The sequence below is a fragment of the Myiozetetes cayanensis genome, unplaced genomic scaffold (assembly GCF_022539395.1).
Source record: "Myiozetetes cayanensis isolate MyiCay16 unplaced genomic scaffold, myiCay2020 scf6-25, whole genome shotgun sequence".
Classification (NCBI taxonomy): domain Eukaryota; kingdom Metazoa; phylum Chordata; class Aves; order Passeriformes; family Tyrannidae; genus Myiozetetes; species Myiozetetes cayanensis.
In genome coordinates, this window is record NW_026087853.1 from 30436379 (window position 1) to 30462773 (window position 26395).

At 33.6% G+C, this 26395-nt stretch overlaps 1 protein-coding gene across 1 annotated transcript in view; it reads left to right on the forward strand.

Annotated features, from left to right (window-relative positions):
* The window catches only part of RYR3 (ryanodine receptor 3), a 216287-nt gene that overhangs the window by 45986 nt on the left and 143906 nt on the right, over positions 1 to 26395 (forward strand). The window contains 10 exon segments of the mRNA XM_050336554.1: positions 8 to 127; positions 5342 to 5449; positions 9928 to 9939; positions 10232 to 10306; positions 11239 to 11317; positions 13720 to 13832; positions 14266 to 14365; positions 17942 to 18035; positions 19652 to 19726; positions 20666 to 20822. Of these exon segments, the coding sequence (XP_050192511.1) occupies positions 8 to 127; positions 5342 to 5449; positions 9928 to 9939; positions 10232 to 10306; positions 11239 to 11317; positions 13720 to 13832; positions 14266 to 14365; positions 17942 to 18035; positions 19652 to 19726; positions 20666 to 20822 (933 nt within the window).

Genomic DNA, 26395 nt, shown 5'->3' on the forward strand with positions numbered 1-26395 from the left:
CTGACAGGATGACGAAGTAGTACTTCAGTGTGTTGCCAGTATTCACAAAGAACAAAGGAAGTTTTGCTTGGCAGCTGAGGGACTTGGGAATCGCCTGTGCTTTTTGGAACCAACATCAGAAGCTAAAGTAAGAAGCTGATACTCTCAAGTGGTGTAACTGATCAGTGAATATTAACCTACTTATCCACAAACACATTTAATTATGGTTTCTTGTGTGTGGTGCTAGATGCACCGTATGTATGCTTTTCTTTTGTGACTTCAACATGAGATTTCTTAGAGGTTCCATATATACTTTTTGGCACACCTGTGAACAGTCAAAAGCTGCTATTCTTTAACTAAGAGCAGAATATTACGGATAAATCAAACAGAGGAGGACCTCCTCCTTCTCTTTTGTTCTCTCTGCATCTTTTTATTTTTCTTGAATTGTCTTTATTTCTTTTCTCTTCTTTCTGATAATTTATTTTTCCTTCTGGATTTTTAGTGGACGTTTTTGTATCTTTTTTTCTGGAAATGCTGCTATATGGTCTTACTTTTAGTCTGGATATTATGACCATGTTATAACCACAGTGTTTATTTATGCAGTATGAGAGTCTCTTGTTCATCTCTAAGGTGAAAAATTATGCAGCTTTTAAATTTACTTTTTTCTTTTGCATTCCAAGAATCCATTCAGATAATTTCTCTCTCATATACTTTACAAATCACCAGTAATCTTTGCATATGCTTGAGTAAAATCAGTTATTTTTCACATATGTATGTTTGATTATTGTCCTAAAATCTTCAACAGTGATTGGGAACTTTTTATTAATTGACAACTCAATTGCAGTGTTATCTATCTATTAGTGGTGATGACCACCTCAATCTGTAAGACAGTATGTTGCTTCTCTTATTAAGAGAGAAGGAGGAATGGTGTGTCTTACTGGAGAGTGCCATAGATCTGCTTTACTTTTTGTAAGTGTCTTAGTAGCAGATAATACTACAGAAGCTTCTGAAGTTTGATAAGAGATTCAGAAAACTTTTATGTAACTGCTTTAAAAAAAGCTTAACAAGGAGCTTTCTGAACTGCTGGTCTTGACTGAGAACAGGAAGAATTTTGGGAAAAGGCATGTAGATACATCTGTTTGAAAAATAAGAAGTGTTGAAGGTTGATGGAGATGGATGATTAGAGAGTACGATACTTATCAACAGCCCTTAGCAATGATACTTACTTTCATTTACATTTGGACACAATTTAAGAAATTAGAAAGAAAACCAAAATGGTACACATCCAGTGGACTAAAAAATTGTTATTAAATAGATGTGTTCTGAATAAGATCCTACAGGGTTCTGCTCTTGTTGCTAAGTTGTTGGATATTGTTGACAATTAAGACAGCATTGATATATGCAATTTTTCCAGATGATAAAAACTTTGCAGAACTGGGAATTGATGATGGCACACACAGAAAGATCAGCACTCTTATACATTAATAGAAAGTAGAGGTACATTTTGGGCTGCCAAAGTCTAATGACTGAGTGTGTAAATATGCTTACAAAATGGGAAACTATTCTCATCCACTTTACAGGTGGATGATAGTTGTAAGTTCCCTGTGTTTATGTGCTGAAGGGATCTAGCATGTTTTTAGCAGTATAATAAAAAGAATCTTGGTAAGAGATGCAAATTTATGTTTCTGTGGCTTTTTACACTGCAGACCAGAAGCTGTGGGGAAAGATTTGGTTAGTGAGCATATCAACTGAAAGAATTTAATGTTATGATAGTGCCTGAAAGAAACTAGAGGACTGAATTCAGGACAATTAGATATATTCAGTGTTATAAGTGTGTTGATAGAAAAATGTTAACTACATGATAGACCTGTTTGAGCATAACCCCAGAAATAAATATTTTCTTCTAAAAGAGCAGCTGCCAGGGTGGAACTGTCAATTGTTTCTTCAGATTAGCTTTGAATAATTGTGTAGGTTTCCTACATAACATTTGTCTTTTTGTTTATCTTCCTGTGTGTATGGACAAGACTGCACAGAGGTGTGATGAAAAACTACCAAATATTCTCATTGATTTTGGAAAACTATTTATTCCAAATTCCTGCTTTCTTTTATGATATTTCTTATCAGTCTACTTATTCTTCACTACAAATTCACTTACAGTAAAACTTGCTCAGCATATCATTAAATACCTGTGAAATAAAATGCTTTATTCTCCACCTGAATATTTTCCTTTACTGTTGGTTCTTGAAAATTATTTTGTCTTACTTCTGTATGCTAACTACAACTTTCTGTAGCCAGAAGTATTTATGTAGACATAAATACATATGTCTATTCCTGCTTTAAAGTCGATTTTTAAAACTTTGTCTTAGTACCTGAACAGATTTTGTTTTTTTCATTTTAGCCTAAAGATTCCTGACATTAATATTTTCCCATCTTCTAACTGTAGCTCTGCCCTCTAAGTATTCTTTTTCCACTGAATATCCCTTATTAGCACTTTCCTTTTTTTGCAGGAGGGATTCCATTACTATACAACCTTGCTCAAAGTGAGGGGAAAAAGCGTAGATTAGCAGATGGTCAAGGTTTTATGAAACCATTTCTAGGTGTGTAATTATTAAGAATGTACAATGGTCTGCCACAGAGGGTTTGTTGAACATCAAACATATGAAACAGTATCATTTGCAAAAAGAAGAGAAAATTAATGAACCTTGACAAATTCAATAGGTAATTGCTTTTTTTAAAGGATGCAATCTAGATTAATTAAGGAGGTCAGTTGCTACTTAGGTCATGTACCATCCACATAAATTACCTTTCACTGATATTTCTCAGGTCAATGGAATTTTAAAAAAGAATTTGTTGTCATTCAACTGCAGAAATGGAGTATATGACAGCATGTATGTGTTACCTTATTATGCAACACAGCAAATTTGAAAGAGGGATTAGCTACTCTAAATCATGGGTAGAAAATCATTAATTTTGTAGTTCTCACTGTCAGTATTCTTTAAAAAAGCATAATGTTACATAGGCTATGAAGAAGAATAGGAAGTGAAAAATTAATTGTGTTATCCTAAGACATAAATTTTATACAAACTGTGACTAGGAGTAAAATGGTTTAGAGTGTGTCTTTAGCTAATACAGCAATAAAGTAAGGGCTGCAACAATTTCCAAATCAAAATGCTGTCCATGTGGCACAAGACCAGGCACCAGTGAAACAGATGGGAGTTCTTTTGTTCAGTTGGTAGGTGTTTGATTGCATTGATTATACCATGTTCAATTTGGAGTGGGATTAAATGTCAGAGATTGCCTGATACTGATTAAAACTGCATATCCAGCTATGTTATATTTTCCCAGATAAAATTCCAGGTTAGTTTCTGAATTTAAGTTCCATCTTAAAAATAGAAAGTCTTTATAAACATTGCGGGGTTTGTTTTTTCAAAAGTCAAATGTGCTTCAAGGACACTGCAGTTTAATAGATACTCAAAATGTCTTAATGAAATGGATGCTGCATAACCTGAAAGCTGCAATAAGATGACAACAGAAAAAGATCTGGTTTTTTGTTTGTTTGGTTTGGTTTTTGTTGTTGTGTTTTGTGGTTTTTTTCACTAATTACGTGACTTGTTTGCCTGCTATGTGCATTTCAAGGCAGTAAAGTAATGGGTGAAGTATTACTCAGAGGTTTTGTTTACCTGTCTGGTTCACTGGCGAGTTGAGACTACTTAACGCTATACAGATTTTTTTATTTTTTGTAGTAATTAAATGTTCTAAATGAGTCTTACCAGACTTTTGTAACAAATATGAGACACAAATTCTAAGCCAATTTTGTTTGTTATTCATCACTGAGAAATGACATTATCTTTCTGTGTCTGGTTATATTGGAGGCCTTGAATGTAATTTATTAAAGAGTAAAACTTCAGCTACAATCTGTGTGCATGTATGTGTGTCTATATGTACACAGATGTAATAAATGAATGCTAAAAATATAGTACCCCATAGTGAAGATGAGTGATGACAAGGATTACAGTTTAAATTTTTCTGGTTGCAGTTAATGAAATTATTAACTACTTACTACTTAAAATTATTTAGTTGTGTAAAAAACCTGCAAGAGTTCACTTTGCTTGTGATGTGTTAAAATTATATAAATATATCTCTATTGTATGCATTTTCAGTGTCACATCTTTGGCCTAGAAGTATTGCTGTTTGAAAACACCAAAAAATATGATTAGGGTCTAAAGTAGAGATCAAAGTATGGGAATTCTGGGACTGTACTTGATTAGCTTGCTAAGTAAACACTTCAGCAAGTTTAAAAATCACTTAATTGTATCCTTTCACCACCTTAAAATTCAGCATTATCAAGAATTTTATTCTCTTGTCACACTGTTTTAAAAAAGAAAATAAGTGCATATCCACTTTAAAGCTCATTCATTGCCATGATCTGTATCGCCAGTCACAGAATACTGAATCATTAAGGTTAGAAGGGACCTGTGGAGATTATCAAGTCCCAACCCTCTGCTCAGAGTACATTCAGACAGAACAGACTGCTTAAGACACTGTCAAGTCAGAGTTTGAATATCTCCAAGGATGGAGACTCCACAACCTTTCTGGACAACCTGTCCTACTGTTTACCATGCTCACAGTAAAAAAAGGGGTTTTTTGTCATGTTGACAAAAATTTCCTGTATTTCACTTAGAGTCAGCTTACTCTTGTCCTTTTACTGGGTACCACTGCATAGAGTCTGGATCTGTCTTCTTCGTGCTTTTCTGCCAAAGATTTATATACCCTTTCTGTTTTTTTTCTTGGACACCTCCTTCCTTGGACATATCAGTGGCAAGAAATTGGGAAAAAAAATAGTCTGCTGCTTCTGAAGTGAATGTACTTCTCATGTTTCAAAACCAGACAATATATAGATTCAACAATTGAGATCTCCTAAAATATTATTATGTCACAAGATTCTGAATCTTAGCCATCTTATTACTACTAGAAATATGTTCTATCAACCTTATACATCAAATAAGATCATATACCTTCTCCTCTGTTTTGTCAGTGGTGTTAGAGGACAAATACAATGTTTAGGGTGGAATTCTGAAAGACGGGAAAGCAATAATATGTAGAGAAAGAGTTTTTGCTTATGAACCTGAAGATGTTTCACTTTATTGTGAAGAGTACTGCTCAAGGAAAAATTGGATTGCTGTGTTGTCAAGTTATGAAGATTTGTATTGTTTTCATACAGGCAAATAGCATGTGTCTGAAAACTAAATGGGTAAACATTAAGTATGGATTTAAAAATTAAAATACACATGTGTTCAAACACACTTTTCATCCTGTTTCACCTGCTCTGCTGATCTATTCTTGCACTGTTTTATTTTTACAGTATGTCCCTCCGGACCTTTGCGTCTGTAATTTCGTCCTTGAACAGTCCCTATCTGTCAGAGCCCTTCAAGAAATGCTGGCCAGCACAGGGGATAATGCTAGTGAAGGGGTAAGTAAACTGACCTCAAAGAACATCAAGTTTCTGAATATAGATTGTTCTCATTTTTTTCCTTGTCCAGGATTTTCTAGAGGAGGCTCCTCATGTCACAGCAGTTTTCTTGGTATATTATTGCTCCCCAGTACTCATATTAATTTGCCTTTAGCATTGAGGAGCTGGTGCATCTGTCTTTTGAAATATTTACAATCCACAAAACCTGAAACAACAACAATTTGATTGCTTTTACCCTAATTCTCCAATTTAAGCTGAATCAAATTGAATCAAGATTTTATTTTCATACAAACAAAGCATGAAAAAACTCTATGACTTTACTTATTTTATGAGACAAAATGACAACTCAGGATATGTAGCTCCAAGGTATGTAAACAATATTCATATAGAAATGTAAGTATGCACGCATAGATGTAAGTGATACATCAGCACAAACAACAAAATAAAGTAATTTTGGATATTGAGAAACTCCTGAATGCAGGAACTAACTTTTTTAGAAGTTACTTTGTACCAAATTAATAAAGCATTCTAAATAGATATAGACTAAATTATATAACCATGAAATTATCAGTTGCAAATTTTTTTGTATATACTTTTTATATCTTACAAACTAAGATAGTGAAATAATAAATATGGATTCTAATTAAAAATACACCAGCTTGAGAAAAAAAGGAAAAGAAATCTATTTTTTTATGATCACACTCTTTACAAATTATATATTAATTTGTCATTATTGTAGCCATCTCTCTTGTTCAGATTGCATGGGGATGAGATATGTGCTCTAGAAAGGCTGCATATTATATGTATTCAGAAACCCTTCAGTATTTCAGTTAATGCTTTCACATCACAAACTACTATTTGATTCACAGAAGTTAAATTCTTCCTTAATTTTTACTTTTTGAGAAGAACCTTAATGTTTCTCTGTAACTTGGTGCCAGGATAACCACAACCTACTGTCTAATTCTGCACTTCAGGTCTTTAACTGGTAGCAGAGATCAGGGATTCTAGAGTTCTCTTCTGCCACCTCTGATCTTCCACTGTCAACCTTTGCATACATGGTTTTCAGACTTCATTAATACTGACCTCTTTTTTTCCACTACATAAAGTGTAATTTTTTATCTTTGCAGTTATATGGCTTTCTAGAAAACATAAGACCTGATGAAAATAAAAGCATGTGCTTAGGGAAAATATGATTGATTTAAACACTTCTAGGAAACACTATCTAAGTAACCACACAATTTTTAGTATTTTCAAAATATTCATCCCAAACTTTAGCCAAAGGATTTAATCTGAAATTAATAGCAATATATGAATATTTTATTTGGAACTGGAAGCAGAGGAAAAAAATCTTTTCAGTAAAAACAATGGTATGGTTGCTTAAGGAGCAATAGGCAATAAAAAAAATTATAATCTAATCTGTTATGCTGTATTTATTTTGAAACTACCTTGTCCTGCATTTATCTTGAAGTTAGGTATCCTTCATTGGGGAAACTATAATAGGAACACAGCAGTTAATATTAACAGCAAATGAAATAAAAAATGAAAGCCTGAACAATGATACATGAAACCAATAAGCTGTTGGTAAAATGAATGGGTTATTTCTTAGGTTACAATTAACTGATTCTGTTTTAAGACACATGTCATAAGTACCAACCAAGTTAAATGACCTGTAGTATGATGCACTATCTTTAGTACAATTAAAGCTAATAGATAAGTAATTTTTAAACTAGATTTCAGAAAAAGCTATTTTTGAAATGAATAATACACGATGTTGTCTTTTAATAGTAGTCATACATATAGAGAAAATAGTAACATGAGATGTAGGTATGCACATCTTAAAATGGTCATTTACATTGTTCTCAATACAAATTCACTGCCAAAAATATAATTTGGCCTCATAGAATTAACATTAATATTTTATTGGTTCCACAAGTGTCTCATTCACTGAAAGGCTTGCTTTTCATACTAAATTTGTCACACATCATGTGATGGCTGAGCAATTGGACAGGTCAAGCACAGAGGACAATAGTGAATGGGGTGACATCAAACTGGTGACCTGTCACTAGTGGGGTTTCCCAGGGCTCCATCTGTGGGTCCTGTGCTCTTTAACATCTTCCTAAATGACTTGCACACAGGATTGGAAGGGATACTAAGCAAGTTTACAGATGACACAAAACTGGGAGGAGCTGTCGACTCCCTTGAAGGCAGAGAGGGCCTGCAGAGGTGCCTCAAAAAATTAAAGGGCTTGGCAATCCCCAACAGTATGAGGTTCAGTTGAAGGAAAGTGTTGAATTCTGCCCTGGGAAAGGGGAAGTCCAGGTGTATGTACAGACTGGGGAATGAGATGCTGGGAAGCACTGCCACAGAAAGGAACCTTGGGGTCCTAGTCAACAGCAAGTTGAACATGAGTCAGCAGTGCCCTGGCAGCCAGGAGGGCCAACTGTGTCCTGGGGGGCATCAGGCAAAGCATCGCCAGCCGGTCAAGGGAGGGGATTGTCCTGCTCTGCTCTGCACTGGGGCGGCCTCACCTTGAATATTGTGTGCAGTTTTGGGCACCACAATAGAAGAAAGATTTTAAGCTATTAGAGAGATCCAAAGTAGGGCAATGAAGATGGTGAAGGGCCTTGAGAGGAAGCTGCATAAGGAGTGGCTGAGGTCACTTGGTGTGTTCAGCCTGGAGAAGAGGAGGCTGAGGGGAGAGCTCATTGCAGTCTACAACTCCCTTGGGAGGGGCGGACACTGATCTCTTCTCTGTGGTGACCAGTGAGAGAACCCAGAGGGAATGGCCTGAAGTTGTGTCAGGGGAGGTTTAGGTTGGATATTAGGAAAAGGTTCTTCACCCAGAGAGTGGATGAGCACTGGAACAGGTTGCCCAGGGCAGTGGTCACAGCACCAAGCCTGCCAGAGTTCAAGAAGCATTTGGATGATCCTCTCAGGCACGTAGTGTGACTCTTGGGGATGGTCCTGTACAGGGCTAATGGTTGGACTTGATGATCTCTGTGGGACTCTTCCAACTCAGAATATTCTGTGTTTCTGTGAAATTTAGTTTGGAATATAGTTCTGCTGTTAGTTTCAGATTTTTCTAGAGGAAAATTGCAGCTTCTTTGATTTTTTTTTTTTTTAAATGAGTCAGCCATGAAATTACAAGTAATTTACTTAAAAGCTTTCACTAATAAAATAGCATGTGGTATTTTATTGCTTCTTCTCAGTATACATATATTTGTTGCAAACTGAATACATGTAATTTTCTTCTGACAACCTGTTTGTAATTACAGTTGATTTTGCTGTTACGGTTTTCCTGTTGATTAAAATAAAAGAGTTGTAATATATAAAAGAAGTATTACATTCATCTCTCTTGTTTTCTGCACCAAGCAATGAGAAGTTCCTGCAGGATTAAAATCCTTTTTTATGAATGACATGTTTTGGAGAAACTCTTGGAATTTTTTTATTTGTTGTACTAATAACCTTTTTATAATATCTTAAAGTAAGCTATATTCACTGAATTACCAGTGATAACTATATATTTGTCTCCATTTTTTTCTGATAATCTAACTCATTTTCTATGTGGATCCAAAAATCATTATTCAGGAGCTGGGTGGTTTTCGTTTGTTTTGGTGGTTGTTGTTGTTGTTATTTGGGGTTTTTTTGTTTTTTTTTTTAGTTTGCTACTAGGTGTACTGAGAAATTTTACATAATTATATGGATCATATTGGGAAAGAGAATACGTATTACATGTAGCATCTATATAATTCTGAGAAATTTATCAATTAAATTTACTGCATTGAATTTCTTAAGACTGTTTATTAACAGTAACTGTTAACAGTAGTAAGTTCCAGTATACAATTCCTATTTGTAATGCCTTTGTTACTAGCTAGAAAACCTGAAGTAGGATTTTTATTTTATTGCAGTTGTAATAAAAGTCCTCTGCTCTATTTCTTTTAGATTTTTATTCCTTCTGACAAAGTTGGGGTTTTGTAGAGCACAAGTTGTGCATAGTTTTTAAACCTTTTGACCTAATTCGTAACTTAACTTATGTATTCATCATAGAGTAAAATAATTTACCTACACATGTATAACAATTATTTGAGTTCTGGGAACTACCTTTAATTATCTTGGTCCCTTCCAAATGAATCCAAAGAAGAAACTGACTTTAAATGCAGTTGACAAGGAGCTCCAAAGATGCGTTCAATTCTCTAAAGGAAGCAAATAGAAAATCCAGTTTTTCCTCTCCCTGGTCTTGTCATAATTTTATGTATTCAAAATTAATTTCTGTACTTTGTTGAAACTATGGATGCAGTTGCTTTAATTAATGTGATACATGCTTAAGATAACATTAATACTAGCAAGTAGATATTCTTAGTATGTGCTTAAACTATTCTAGGAACTAGGTCCATTTTTTTCTCTTTCAGATTTTAGTTTTGTGTATGTGTATATACATATTTACTTTGTTGGGTTTTTTTTTTAATGCCTCTGAGAAGTTTATAAGAAAGGTGAGTATTACTTTATTTAACTTAAAATGTGTTTTTGAAAATGCTATGGTTTTACTTAATCATAGTAAAAATTAAGTAACTACAAGAGTCTTTGACAAAGGATGTTTCTTGTTCCTTTGGCAGATATTTGGCTGTAGCTACTTCATTATTCTGCCCAACGTATAATTTTCATAATTTGTTGGAATATTTGTGCTTGTTCCTTGAACTGTAGAAGCTATTCATTTTGTTGCATAATCCTGACTATAGTCCATATAGGCAGTGGAGTTCTGACCTTCTCCCTCATGTTCTGTAGGCAGCTCAGGGTGGTGGTCACAGAACCCTGCTCTATGGCCATGCAATACTACTTCGACATTCGTTCAGTGAAATGGTAAGTGAAAGAGCACTTGCACAGAATGAGTAACATGAAAGTCAAAGGAATGTCTTTTTACCAAATAAAAAATACATAAATTTAAAGTCATGCTCTTTCCAAGTTATTTTTTGCACTATATGAAAAAAAAATATTATAGCTTATGGTGTCTTGACATAATAGAAGTGTTTAAATTCAAATTCTTCATGTAACTCAGAAATGTAGCTGAAAAGCTCCTTTGGCCATGGATTATTTCTGTGTCCTTAAGGAATCCATTTTAATGATAATTCCATTAGCAAGTGCTTCTACTGCAGATGAATTTGTTGTGATATATGTTATTTTCCCCCCCCGTATATTTTATAAGGTGTTTGACATTCTATAGTTCCCAGGGTTAATGCCCACAAACAAGCTGTCTTCAGGCTGCCTTGTATAAATTTCATTTCACTACATTTTGCAAGTGGAAAATTTCAGCTGTTTTGAATCTTTGACTTATTAGGGCCCATGCAAATACACCTATAGAAGACTGGAGAAATGAGAAGTCAGGAAAATATTTTACCTCCTTTTTCCTGTACTAGAAAACTCTACAATAATCTTCAAACTTTGTTACTTATGTTTATGAACCATACAAATTGCAGTTGCCTTGATATACCAGAGTTGCAAGTCTGTTTGTCAGGTTTCCATGAAGTAAATCTATTATGGTAACACTTTAATGAGACATTTGCATGTTCCCATCTGTGCGAAACTTTCTCTGTGCTAAATTGCACAGTGGAAAAGGATTTTGATGTTTTCAATTTAGGAAGACCTTCTATATGATTTACAACATAATTCTTAACTAATTAAAAAAATTAAACACATTCTGATAGTAAGATGAAATAATGTCTGTGTATTCATTTGGCATGTGTTTTAATGGATACTGTTGGGTTTTTGTTTTCAATAACTTTACTATTTTGCAGTATTTGACATGTTTAACATCATCAAGATCCCAGACAGATAAACTTGCATTTGATGTAGGACTACGAGAAAATGCAGCAGGTACGTCAAGTTATTTTTGAATGGAAATGTGTCACACAGTTCTGGTCTTAGAAGCAGCATTGAGATTATTGTAACTGTAAGCTTATGAATGGCATGCTTATGTGTTCATCTGATATAAGAGGACTGAAAGAAATGATGACTGACGGTACCAATGTGTGTCAGTACTAACAACTTTCAGCAAATAAACTGCCTTTGTGTAAGAATGTGAGAGAGCCTTGCAATTAAACTGAGTGAGCACAGCTGCAATAACATGGGTGATAATGGTCAAAATAGAAAAAAATTCTGTTGAATAAAGTAAATTTGATGTGGTTGTTTTGGTTTTGTGTTTTGACACTTTCAATAGAATTAGACTATGGAAAAACATATACATTGGTGAATTCATGATATACACTATAACCATGTAGCAAAAGAAATTTGCAACTTGTAACACAGGAAAACAGAAAAGTGTAATGAGCACATTACTGAAAGAGCTGAAGAAAAATGAAAGCATAAAATGGAGCAAAACAATAATGGGACGAAGTAGAAGAGGTACAACACAAACATGACATTATGTGAAAGTTTTAAAATCTAATTAATAGATTTTTGGGAGTACTGCCAGTAACAGTGCTACTGACAAAACTGTAGTAAAAAAAAAATTCTACTTCCACAAAAGCACAAATAAATTATGGGTGGCCACTAAGACCTACAATAAATGAATTTAAAAGCAACTTAGCTACAAAGTGCTATGAACAGGTTTACACTGAAGGAATATCAAAGTGCCTGTATACACACCTCATTAATATGAGGCTTCAAATAAAGAAATACAAGTTGTGTTAATGTAAACCTGGGCTTTCTATTGCATTTTCATTATATTGAAAATAAATTAAAATCAAAGTAGACTAATTGATGATGGAGAGGAACTGCCAGTGTAGATGTTAAAAAGTCTGTGGACCTTGATCTTTGAAACTTTCTTTTCAGGTGACTCTAGCTCCAAAAATTTCTCTTTTGAATGAGAGAGGTTTCAGTTGTTTATAGTCATACAGAAGATGGTCTCAGATATTAGCAGCCTGTTACTTGGCTATCTTTGATTGTTGCCTTAGATGGAGAACATTTTCTTTAGGTGTGTTGATAAAAGGAATGCGTGTGTTTAATCTCTGTGGAAATAGTTTCACTAAAATGTGTCTTTATAATGTTATAGCTTTTTTTCAGAGTTATTGCACGTGTCTGCTTCTACCTATGAGGTTTTTTAATGAATATGTGCAGTTGTTTCATTGGTATTTGCTTAATTATACATATAAAAAAGACCCTTGTACACATGGGTAAGATAAAAAAGGCAACGAATAAAAGGAGTGCTTAGTTGTGTTCCTGCCCAGAGGATTTTGGTAACTGCCGCATGCCTGTAAACCTCATAAGCTGAATGCCATAATATCACTTCCTCTCTTCCTAATCCCTCACCTGCAAAACTCTCCTAGTGAATCAATTTCAGCTGCAGGAAGTACTCTTCATCTAGCAGGTATTGAAGGAAAAGCCATTGGCTATTAAAAATTATTCCCTTCAAAGATTTAGCATTTTCCACTTTTAGGGATGTAACCTTTATTTATTGTCTTCACTATAATTAGTTTCATTTAAGAGAGTTTTGCATGAAATACCTTAATTGATCAAACAAATTTTTATGCTTTGTCTGATGCTACCAATTTTACCTTGCTTATTTTTTATCACTTTGCATTGCCTGGTGAGAAAGCTGTATTCAACTAGTTTTCTTCAAGGTCTTATCTAAACTCTGAAGGGTGTGAAATTGTGAAATGAATTAGGTAATCTTCCCAGAATTGTGTGTGTGTGTGTGCAGAGTAACCTGGAATCTTACATTTAATGTGTAGGAAATATTCTCTGGCTGTTGTTGACTATCTTGTAGTCATGTGGTCTGTAGTGCTAATGGAACTGCTTCCAGGTCTGATATTTGTAGTGTAGCAATATTGTAAAGTTATGGAGTATTTGTTTCAAAATTCTGTATTCTACAAGAGAAGTGTAACTTAGAGTGGAAATGATGCAGAAGATTGTGAATTAAATGTGACCATTAAGCAAAAGAAGACTTAAAATGTGATCAATAAGACTGACACAGCTGTCAGCAATTTACTGGCAGGGAGGGCCATGAAGGGAGGGCAGTCCTGAGCAGTGTTTTGTAAGGAGTTAGTTGCTTTCAAAAGACTTGAAAAGTGAAATATCAGCTTCAGATATGATAAAGATTGATTGACAAAAAGTTTCAAGGGAAAAGTACTGAAATTGATTAAAAAGAGGAATAAGGTGGATTTATAAGACACAATTTTTATTATGATATTTCAATATTGTATGAATACATCCATAGATTTCTTGGAGTTGTCAGTTGTCTGCTTTGTAGACTCTTGATTAGTGTGTCTGTCCTTTAGGTGAGGCATGCTGGTGGACAATACATCCTGCTTCTAAGCAAAGGTCAGAAGGAGAAAAAGTTCGAATAGGTGATGATCTTATCCTGGTCAGTGTGTCCTCTGAAAGATACCTGGTAAGTTTGTTTCTTTAACAAGGGGCCAAATGCTGGGAATATAAAAAGTGCTGTGAGAAGATGGGGAAAATAGTTGGGATTCTTATGAATCATCTTTTTCTAATCTAGGAATTAATACCTGATTGTAATGCATTTTTAATTTTCCTCACTGAAAGGGCGGGGGGTGTATGTGTGTTTGTATGCCTTTTTCCTGAGGTGTACTGCAGCATTCTTCATCTTAGCAAGTTTTAATTTCTGTAATTGTGAAAGATTGCTAATCTGCAGCTGGAGTCTGCTGATTGGATTTAGAAATGAGTTCATTTTAAAAGCAAGTGACTGCTAATTTTTAAAAAATGTTTGTATATTTATGATATATTCTGTTGCTAAATTCATATACTAAATATTTGTAAGTGCATAATTTTCACTGTTTCTTCCTACCATTATCTTATTTCAGCATCTGTCCGTGTCAAATGGAAGTATTCATGTGGATGCCTCCTTTATGCAGACACTATGGAATGTACATCCTATATGCTCAGGAAGCAATATTACAGAAGGTTTGTCACTTTATTTATTTAGAAATATATATAATATAGGCTACTTTTATGCTTTTTTTAAAGACTGAAAATGAAAAAAAAAAATCACCCTCAGAACTCCAAACCAAAAAGTTTAATGAAAATAAAGGAAAGGAGCATAGGAGAGAAGAATAATTGATGGGAAAAGGGGGAAATACATATACATCAGCTGGATGAACTGAAGAAAAGCTAAATGAGCACTGTAACTATAGCATAGCAATGCATAAAAAGCTGCATGAGAAATGAAGATTCAGTTTAATTTTGGGGAGCAGGAGCTGCAGAATAACTAAATCCAGAAAACTTAGATTTTGTATAAAACTTTCCTATGTCCTGTTCTTCCAGTACAGATATAGCAGAAGAGAGATAAAAGTACAGGCAAAATGGAAAGCAGCTTTCCAAAGTTGCTATTTCAGTGTCTTGTGTTTTTCATGGACATTTGCTCAATATCCTTTGTGAATCTCACAGCCATGCTTATTGTCTGTCTATAATAGACAAGAAAATTCATTCTCTTAACCAGCCTATATCCTACCCCAGAGTGAGGGTTTCTTTCTAGGTACTTGACTTCATTTTATGGTCATGTTTCACCTTATTCTGAGAAATGTCTCGTTCTGTGTCAGAAGGCTGATCCACTCAGTATTGTTCCTTATTTCAATGCCATACTTTGACATTAACACTGTCATAGCAAACGTTGTACTTTACCTCTACTTTTCTCTGTTCAAAGCATCCACCCTTGATGTTCACAAATGACTTACATGTCTTTAAGTGTCATTTTGTACCCCTTGTCTGTAAAACTGATCACTTGTGATATAGTAATATACGCTATCATAGGACAAAATGGAGCTGTAAGGGAACTGAAAGAGATGTAGGATTTTCCTGGGATCAGCTACTGCAAGTCATGATAGAAGATGACTATCCTGATGCTAAAGACTTAATTCAGTAATCTTATCTGAACTATGCTTGGGTTCTTCTAATTCCAAGTGATTTAAATCAGCATCTCACAGTGTTTCTGTTCACTGGTCCATAAGAAACATATCTCAGAGTGTTCTTAGGTTTTCATTTTAAGAGCATATGGGATATGGATTTTCTGATTGCTTCTGCATGACTGAGCCAGATATTTAAAAATGGCTGTCTGGGGGCCTGCCATCCTGGATCATAAATAGAATAGAGGTCAACTCTGGAAAACTCTGTGTTTTCTCGAGTTTCACAGGTAAAACAAAACCAAGCAAACAGAAAAGCCATCCTATAGCAAAGTTTAAAACTTGTAACAGATGACAAACATAACAAGCCACACAGAGAGATCATGGAAGATCAATGGTATATTTTAGATTTCTGTAACAGAAGGGATTTGGCAGATAAAATTCCTCAGAGCTTACAAAATCACAGAGCTGTTGAGGTAGGAACTGACCTGGTCCAATCTGCTTTCCAAGATGGTCCACCTAGAACAGGTTGCCTAGGACTGTGTCTAGACTGGTTTAGACTCTCTTCAAGGATGGAGACTCCACAACCTCCCTGGGCAACCAGTGCCAGTGCTCAGACACCCTCAAAATGAAAAAGCGTTTCCTGATGTTCAGAAAGACCCTGCCATGTTTTGATGTGTGCCCATTGCCTCTGGTTTTGTCACTGGGCACCACTGAAGACACCCTGATCCTGTCCTCTTTATGTTCCTGAAATCCCCCCCGAGCCTTCTTTTCTCTAGGTCCAGCAGTCCCAGTTCTCTCATCCTTTCCTCATGTGTGACATGCACCAGTTTCTTAATCATTTCAGTGTCCCTTTGCTGTACTTGGAACCCTTATACTGTGTAGCCCACAATCGGTTACATAATCCAAAATTTTGTAATTAAAAAAATTAAACTAAAAAGGTTGGGGTAAGGTAAGCAGAGAAGTAGGTTTTCTGTGTCCATCAATTTTTTTCCAACTACTTAGACATGGGTTTAGTTGTATATACAGTTCTCAGAATGGTTTATGAGAGATGATCATATGTAAAAAGACATAGCAGTCTAGCTCACGTTGAATGAACAGACTGAGAAAGCAGGATTTCCTGAGTGTAAAGTTGTATTTGGAATCAGACAATGTACATTTTACAATGTTTGAGAAACTTTTGATGGAACGTAAATATCAGGAAAGCGTATTTTTTTCACATTCTTTCTTTGCTTTAATTTTTGCATTAGTTGGCAACAGAGTAACTGTCAGTTACTGTTTTCCTAATTTACAAATTTATTTTGAATCAGCTGCACAGTATGAAAGTTTTCTTCTTTCCTTCCTCCTTTATGTATGTTCTTTCAAAAGGCATTAATTTCACTTACTAGGTCAGAACTGTTTAAATTGAAAGTCTGATGAACCATTCTCCTCCTACACCCTTCGTCTTTTCTTCTTTAATGTAAAGCAAAGTGCCTGCACTCTGTGTTAAATGGGTTGGAAAGCTAGTTTCCATTAAACTTAATCTTCAGAACTTCAAAGTGTTTTTCTGTTCTCTTTCTCCTACTGCTACACTTTTGATTTTGACACAGATTATAAATGTCAGGACAAACTGATGAACTCATGAAATTATTTTGCATTGAGCTAATTTAAATTGTACTGTGGTACATATATATTTGATTTGGCAATATATTGATTTGATTATATATTGATGTAAAAACTACATACCATCACAATATTACATTCTCTGAGTACCCACAAATCAGGTTGACTGCAAAACTGGCCTAAGTTTATACAAAAGATCCACAAATATGCAGAGAAGTTAAAACTACTCACAGCTTTTAGTCTGCATGGAAATGAACTGTTCTCTACCCAGCTTAAATGGTGGCAAAAAATTCCCTCCTGAACATTTTCTGCATGTTGTTTTCTTGTTCTGGTATTTCCCAGCCTACTGTATGGTAATCAATTACCACCACCAGGAACATAAAACAACTCTTTCCTGGCAAGTGCAGGAGGATTGCAGGGATAAGTAATTAATGTGTTAATATACAATTAAATTCCAGCTGTAAAGGAATATCTTTTTTCTTAGCACTGTATAATCGTACAAAGACTTAATCTCCAGTTCAGGAAATCTCACAACCACAAATCATAGGGTTTGGAAAAGCATCGCTGCTCCTTGCCTTCTCCCTATACTCTTTCCTTAGACACGCACAATTAAAACCTTTGGAAACAGGATTCAAGGCTAGAAGAAAGTTTAGTCTGTCATGGCACAGCCATTTCTTTGTTTAAGAGAGCATAACTTCAGCAGGACATTTTTACACTATTTAATTTCTTCAATTTTCAAACCAATAAATGTTGCGGAGGGTTTTCATTTCCTTTTCTGTCTCCAGAATCCTAATTTGATTTTTGAAAGTTAAGAAATTGCTTTCTTTTTGTCTTCATTTTCAGAAGAAATATTTTTAACTGAAAAAGGTATTAAAAATAGCCTGTCATCATACTAGATTTGTCCTTGTTTAATTTCAGTTATGACTGAAAATTTGGAAAACACTTCATCTAGCTCTTTTGAAATTTTTTAAATTTTATGAGAGTGTTATTTTCATATTGTCAATGTTTAAGCTAATGAGTAAATGAACTTCTTCTACAGGATATCTTCTTGGTGGGCATGTAGTACGTTTTTTCCATGGCCATGATGAGTGCTTGACAATTCCATCTACAGATCAGAATGATTCACAGCACAAGTAAGTGATGGTGTATTTTTATATGTTTCCTTCTCTCAGAAATGGAAAAGATTGTCAGCTGAATTGGAGGTTAGATAGATTAAAACTCTTTACAGTAGTCTTTCATTAGGTAGTGGCATTGTTACAAGAAGTAGGCACCTACTAAGCAGAAAATCATTCATGAGTTCATTTATTGTTGAAAATTAAGTGGTTGATTTCCACTGAAATTTCATCCTGTTATATTATTTGTCTTTAATGTGTACTGCTATAAGTAGAGGTAAACTACTGTTAGTAGGGAAGATGGTAATATAAAAAACCCTCTAAAACCAAACCAAATCAAATAAGTTTTGCCTCTACAATGACTTCCATATTTTATGTATTTTGCAACTTTTGACAAGCTTTTGCTGTCTTAAATTTGAGTAATATATTAAGATAATTAGGTCATGTTACGTAGACAAAATTACATTTGTATTGAACTTGCATCTACAGTTGTTACATATTTATGTTGAAATTTTTATGCATTTTTTTATATTTTGCCATTAATCAAAATCACAGCAAGCTAGTAATTTGATACACAAACCCCCTAGCTTTAAAAATCATATTCAACAAATAAGATCTTCATACCAATGTGGCAAATAAGTTATGCTTTAGGTAATATGATACCACAAGTAACTTTCAGTCCTGTAAACTTTTCAGCTCTAAATTTTCCATGTTTACATTTCTGTGGAGTAAAACTGTCTCCAAAGCCAAAAGAAAATCCAAATGGAATATCAGCAAAATGCACTTGTTGGTGAATATTTATTGCTATTCTCTTCATATCTGTATAGAAAAAAAGATACAAAGTTTGCACTGAGTATCAAAATATACACACCTAGTATAAAAATACTAGAAAATTATGAGAACTAGATACCTTATGTAGAACAGAAGCCATAGTTAGACTACTTTTAGAAACAACCTGTCTTTGTAATCCACCATAGATTGTCTTTGTTTGTATTTGACTATTGAATAGAATATTAGTTTCAGCACTAAAAGATACCACTGATCTCCAGACAATAGTTCAAGAAAACTAGATTATAGTAAAGGTTTAGTTCTTTCACTTCCTGTTTTTTTATTTCTCTAAATTTTCTAAAACCATTATATAATTTTATCTGTATTATCTGTTTTGTAAAGATTATAATGCAGAATTTTTTTTATCACCACTCTTTTTGTCCTTTCATGTGAATCATACAAGTAATTGTAGGAATGAAGTCTCAGTGTCATGTTCATGAAGAGAATCATTAGTATCTGAAAACATATATATTTATTTTAATATTGTGTATATGTATTTAAAACCTTTAGTAATCTCTTTGGAACTGTAGGAATTACATATTTGTATAACTATTTAAGTAACTGGAAAAGTTCTTCAGCCACTTTGAATTTTATCAACTCCTGAGAGAGAATAGCTTAATGGAAATAGTCTAATTTACCTGGGATATTTGGATTGTGTATGATGGTCTCAGTGATGAGTAGGAATCTTCTGTCCATTCAGCTCCATTTGTTTAGCAGGGAAGTAGGGAGTGATGTGCAGAGACATAAGCTATAAATACTATGTTAACACAAAAAACACAAGAGGATGATCTTCTGAATCTTTTCTGTAGAAAAGTCCTTTATGAAACTGGAGGAGCTGGCGTTCGAGCAAGGTCTTTGTGGAGAGTAGAACCCCTTCGAATAAGGTATTGATATTTTTTTAACTTTTCTTGTTAGCGACTCTCCCTATGTTCACAGCAATTTGATTATTACAGACCCTTAAGGCAGAACATGACTAATATATTTGTCATGCTGTATGATATGTGTTAGTATGTTCTTTGTCAATAATAAAAATCAATCAAATTGTGATATATTCATATGGGGAATGTCAGTATTTTAAGACTTTTTTTTTTTTCTGTTTCCCATATTAAAAGCAGCATTGGCTATGACATATGTCTGCTTGGGATATTGCTTCTGTCCACAAGTAAAAGGTTTTTCTGGTTTTCACTTGGAGTTTTAGAAGCAAGGGTGGAAATCAGAGCAGCAATATCCCTCCTGTGTGAATTTTTGTTTGTTTGTTTTGTGGTTTGTGTTTTGTTTTGTTTTGTTTTAAGAATCTATGAGCCTCCCAGGTGATTAGCTATCTGTTATTTTGCTGGAAGTGAAATTTCAATATATACCATAAGATTGTGTATGTTTTAACTTTGATGGCCTTCTGAACTGTAAGTTTGTTTTACCCTTGGTGCATTTGTGATTGCAAATGAAATACCCTCATAACTAAGAGAGATATACGATAATTCTGTGGAATGTTGAGTCCTCCCTTAGATTTAATTTGTTTGTTTAGTCGGTCAACTAAAATACAGTAGTTAATTTACACATGTAGAATGTTTTTATGGACACCACATGTAATACCCTAATAAAACAGAGAGAGAGTGTAGAAACAAGAAGATGAAAGCTATACTCTTTCCACGGTTCCCTTTGCAAATGTATTAACAGTTTTTCATGTGTTTTTATGCACATATTAAAATCACAACCAAAAAGTAATATATAGCACATTCTATTTTCTGAACACCCTTTAGAGCCCAAAGTAGAAATTTTAGGTTTGTTTAGTTCATAAACTATTTTTTGATGTCTCTTATGTTTAGCTGGAGTGGAAGTAATATCAGATGGGGACAGCCTTTCCGTCTTCGACATATTACAACAGGAAAGTATTTGGCTCTGAATGAAGATGAAGGAGTTGTAATATTAGACAGAGAAAAGTCAGACACAACATCTACTGCTTTTTGTTTCAGAGCATCAAAGGTAAATAACATAAATGCAAATTTGTTCTGAATGTGGAGCACTCAAACACTAAATCTGAGTTGTTTCAAAAACTGTATAAATTACTTTTAATTTCTAAATTGAAGTAATTGACAGTGATTATTCATTGAAATACAAAGGTAAACAACTGAGTCAAGAGTAACAAAGGTCTCCTTTAGAAAAAATTGGGATGATTAATAAATTTAAGAATAAACTATACTGTTACCACAGTAAAAAACAAGATTGAAAACAAATACAATGCAAGATACAGTGGTTTATAATGAATACTTTAATAATTATAGAATCATTTTAGTTAGAATCTCATTAGTGTTATACATTCAAGCTCTATCTGTCATAATTTAGTTCAATTGAATTCAGTTCAGTTGCTATTCTTTGTGCAGTATGTTGATGGGAATTGAAGTGAACTCAATTGAATTTTTCCTAAATGCAAGGAAAATGTACTCAGTGATTTCTAAACCATATGTTTTCAAACTATGCTCTCTAGTGAGCTGCTAATTGCATGTTACTAGCTTTATCATCATCTCCAGCTGGGAAAAACAATACATGGGAGAGAGAATGGAGAATGATTGATTGTGGAGGTAGGAGAAATTAATAAATTTTTTTCCCAGGAAGTTTTTTATAATCGACAATGATTAAAAGCTTTTATTTGTTTTCATGATTTTACTTATAAATAGTTGCATAGATGCTGCAATATAGTTTTTTATTAACTGTGAGAAACTAAATTTTCCACCTAATTATGAATGCTGTATGGTCCCTGAAGGGTAGTGTGAAAGAATCTTTAAAGTTAGTTGAATACTAGATAAAATCTAGCATTAAGAGTCTTGACAGATGCTAGACTTTTGTTAGTGTTCTTAGCATGTTTAAAGTAATGATGTTTATTAGTGTGACTGCATATGATATTTAATGAATTTTTATTTTAGCCAATCAAACTAATTGAAAAACTATCAGGAAATTTCCCTTGATTGCTCGTTTCTCACCACATAGTTTTTTAATTCTTTACTCAATGTAAAGGCTATGCAGTGTAGACTGTACATATGATGTTGTGCAGGGGCATTTATTACTGCTGTAATTTTTTCCCATTTTTGGCAAATCATGGTAAGTATGGTGAGTATCTCAGGAATGCCACTTGATAAACATTTGTATTAAAATTCCTTTAATATACTCACTACCTAATTGGACATCAGCTGTCCTGATATTTTTCAGTGTTTTAATCTATGAATATAAAAGTATAAGTTTAAGTATATATATTTAATGTTTTTGTATGAATATTAATAAAATAATTTCTGTTACATTGATTAAACATGCCCTATTTTCTTACTCTTTTTGTTGAGGTGTGCCTCAAAGGCCCTTTAGTGAAATTTATTACAGTGCCCAAAATGACTAAGCTGAAGCACAGTAGTAATTAGTTGTGCTGAAATCATTCATGTCTGCTGTGTTTATGCATAATATGGTTGTTAATGTACATTTTTGTATTAAATACAAGCTCAGTGTCTAATCATCCTGTCCTATACGTGCTGTCCTATATAGAAAAGCATATTTCTATCTCAAAATAAGTTATAAACTTGCTTTTTCCTAAGCCAAGTATAAGAGTAGTTATTAATTGTCCGAGCAGGAAAGAGCTGCACTGTCCCTTGGGTAGAGATATTAGTATTTCCAAAGGTGAGGGGAACAATCAGTGATAACTCTTCCTGAAGAAAGAAAGGTGAAGTTTTGGAAGGGAATAAACCCCAAAGGTTGACCTGGACTGTAAGAAGGAAATGGCTCCTTCAGCCAAGTGCTGATGACATACAGATTGAGAGGAAAAAGTACCATAGAACTAATAGCTGGACTAGATATATGCAATATATAAATTTTATCTTAATTTCTGCACATATGTATTTGTAAACCTTTAATTGTTTCATTTTCTCAATGGAGAAATATTTTCACTTACCTGGCCTTTATTATGATATGAATTTAGGGAAATATCAAGATACCTGTCTAATAACTCTGTGTCCAACTGTGTACAGATTCTTAAAAGTGGAGTGCTGGAATACCTGCCTGTTTACAGCACTCCTGTCCTTTAGACTAATAGAGTAATTCTAATTGGAAAGGACCCTGTGAAGTCATCTAGTCCAAGATTGTTCACATTAAACACTGCTGCAGAGTATCCAAAGGGGAATAAAACATTTTTCCATTGCAGTATTCTTTCCAATTTGGAAGACAGCAGAAGGGTTTTTGCAGAGAAGCGGTATTACCTTTGCCAGAAGGCAGAGCTATGTGAAACCCCCAAGGCTTCCCAGGAGCCTATAACACATGACTTAAATGAAGTCTCATTTTTCCAGCAGTTGTTATAGAGACTCTCTTGTCGAAAAAACACCTTTGTCCTCATTAGTGTTACATTCCATCAGTCTTGTCTGTTCCTTGCTTTTCAAAATCTTTGGTTGCATTCATAATTTACTTTCCTTGTTTTGTTTCTTTTTGCTGAATAGCACTGGAAATTGAAACAGTTATTTTAAATTAAAAAAAATTCAAATTAGTGTTTTCCTTACTACGTCGTTACATAAATAAGAACAGAAGGGAACTTGTAAAAAAAGTTAAAGAATATGCTGAAGAACATCATGGTGCTGATTTCAATGAAAACAGCATATGTAATATGTGCCTGTTTACTGCAAATTACTGCAAACTAAGATATAAGTAGCAGAAATTGATGGAAAGCCCCCAAAATCACATCTTTTATTGGTTATAATATGGACCTTACTTTTGACCAAGTTTTAAAATGTGAACCTTTATATTTTTAAGGCAACAGATCTGTAATGCCTTGTGACAACAGAGACAGCAGTTTCTCTACACCAGATGGAATCCTGTTTTGAAATAGGATGTTCTCAATCCAGCACAGTACTTGGCTCAGTATACACTGCTGAGCAGAATCTTGGTTCTACTTACAAATTTCTTTGAGATTAAATACAGTGCAAACAAGAGAATATTTAAAAATATTTGTTTGTTTAAAATTTGTGTAGCCCAGAATTAATATTTGAGATTTCATATTTTATTTATGATATATAAAATTGACAATAAAAATTTATTGGTATAGCCTTGGTAAGTAACATTCTGACACATTCAAAAGTCACAGATGACTCATGCAGAAGGATTTGATATCATTTTAATATTACTGCCAGCATGTAGCTGTCTTAGGGACTCAACGTGGCATTAGGATGTCGTAATAGTTTAGTAGTAATCATAAAGATTAATTTGGTTTTTGAATAAGATGATAGGTATTACTGTGTCCTTTACCTACATTTGTCTTTAAAAGTTCAAGTACTTATTTTTAAGTTTATAATTTAAAATAGTAATTTCCCATGTAAGCACTGCATTTCAAATAGAGTATTAAACTACTTTTCTACTTATTTTATATGGGAGGAGAAAATAGAAGGTAAAATAAAAATCACCTCCTTTTTATTTTTTTGTGCCTGCTGGGGTGTAGAAACACATACAGAGTAAATAATTTAGGTCAGTGCATCAGTCCTTTGCTGTTATATCTGTAGACTTTTATCTTTTTCTTTTGTTAAATATGGCACTATTTTTATTGCAATAACAATGTGCAACACCAAAAGATAAAATTTTATGCAGGATAGATTTACTAAGGGTCAGCAGACAGGTTGTTTTACCATTCTTAGGGGTGTCTAAGCAAGCCCTTAAGCATTAAAAGTTTTTCCCCTACTGTGTTTTTACTATTGAAAAAAATCTTTGTAAAGGCAGTTGGCTTTATTTGTTCTGTTCACATGTCATTCCTTACCTTCTTTCCATCACATAGGAATCTATGATTCTATGAATTTTCTCACTAATTCTTGTTCTTTTGAAAATATCATCTTTGACAGCTTTGCCCTCAAATTCCTTTGTTCATTCCATCTTTCTTTTATTATTTTTAATTATTATTGTTATTTTTCCTTTGACATCTTCTAGGCCCATGATGTGACTTGTTTCCTTTGATTTGATTAATTTACAGGCTGAGGGAGTTAAACTGAGAACAGGTTGTGAGGAGAGGATTTTAAAGAGAAAGTACCTGGATATTTTACTGCTAAGATATGTTCAAATATTTATATAAGAGTTTTTTTTCCCTCCTCCGCCAGTAATCTTTATCTGACTATACTTTTCAGCTGGTGTAAAATACACCCTGTTTTCGTGATCACACTGTGATCAAATTACTTGGCTGAAATCCTAGAGAAACTGGACAGAGAGCAAGGAGCAAAACATGACTAAGAGGAATTTATGCTGTATTTATTGAAGGGTCTTCAGGCCCTCAAAATAATTCTAAAGCTTTGTTTCTGAAATTCAAAAAATCTTGGTTTTTTCCGTATGTTTAATGTTGTCAAAAAGCATCAGTATCACTTAATTTTTTTCAAAACAGTAACTTATTTAGTATTGCTTGTTACCAAGTTATGATTTCAGATGCAGATGCAATATTTGAAAAAAAATGTTCTAATATTCAGGATGCTGTGTAGAGTCAATAAAGTAATTGCTGACAGTTAATGAATTTGTGCTATTTTATTGTATTTTTCATTTAATGGCGTCACCGCAAATATGTATTGAAGTAATTCCTCTTTATTCATAGGTGATAGTGCAGTCCACACAAATGTGATGTGACATGAGTTCCTCATAATTTTCACATTGCAATGATAACCTCAAAGAATGTCTTGTAATTTCATTCAATTTCATCTTGGCATTATAATGCTACCTGTTCCAACTAAAATTATTGTTGAAATGTGACAGTTGAATTCTGTATAAATGAAAGCAGATTAGCATAGCTAGAAGACAACTTCTGTTTTCTTCACAGATGATGAAAATTTGGTAACCTGAAATGAAATTAACAAACACCCTGTTACACATATGAAAATGTGTATCAATTCCTAACGTTTTGTTTAGTTACCAACAAATTAACAACTATCTACACTTAAGTCCATCAGCAGTTGAAAGCATAGAAAAATGATGTTCATTAATTACTCTATTTTCTTAAAGTTTTTTTGTTGAATCACATGTATCTGTAACTTGATATTGCAAAATTTGCTACATAATTCTGTTCTTATTCCTGAATTCAATTATGAAAGGCTGAACATTTTATTTTAAAGAAAAGGATACTTGCTTTTGTGCTGCGATCTTAAAATCCTCCAGTTATAAATGAAGAAGAATGCAATTAAGAAATATATATAAGAATATATATATAAGAATATATATTTAATATATATATTATATATTTTTTATATATATATATATATATATATAGTCTGGATTTAAGAACTGGATGTTCTAGCCAAGCATTGAGCAATGTCTTTAAAAATGTTTTGAAAAAATCCAATTCCTCTTACAAAGTGGAGAAATAAAAACATTAAATAAATGTAAAAAAATTAAGAAATTCAAAAGTAAAGGTAAAGGCCAAACTTTGCTTATTTTTAAAATTAGTATTTTCTTTTTTTGCTTCTTGTTGCAATACAGATGTATTATTCAAGTGAAGTGTTTATCTGTATATACAATTCATAAACAAAAAATTATTTTGCATACAAATATTTTAACTACATTTCAAA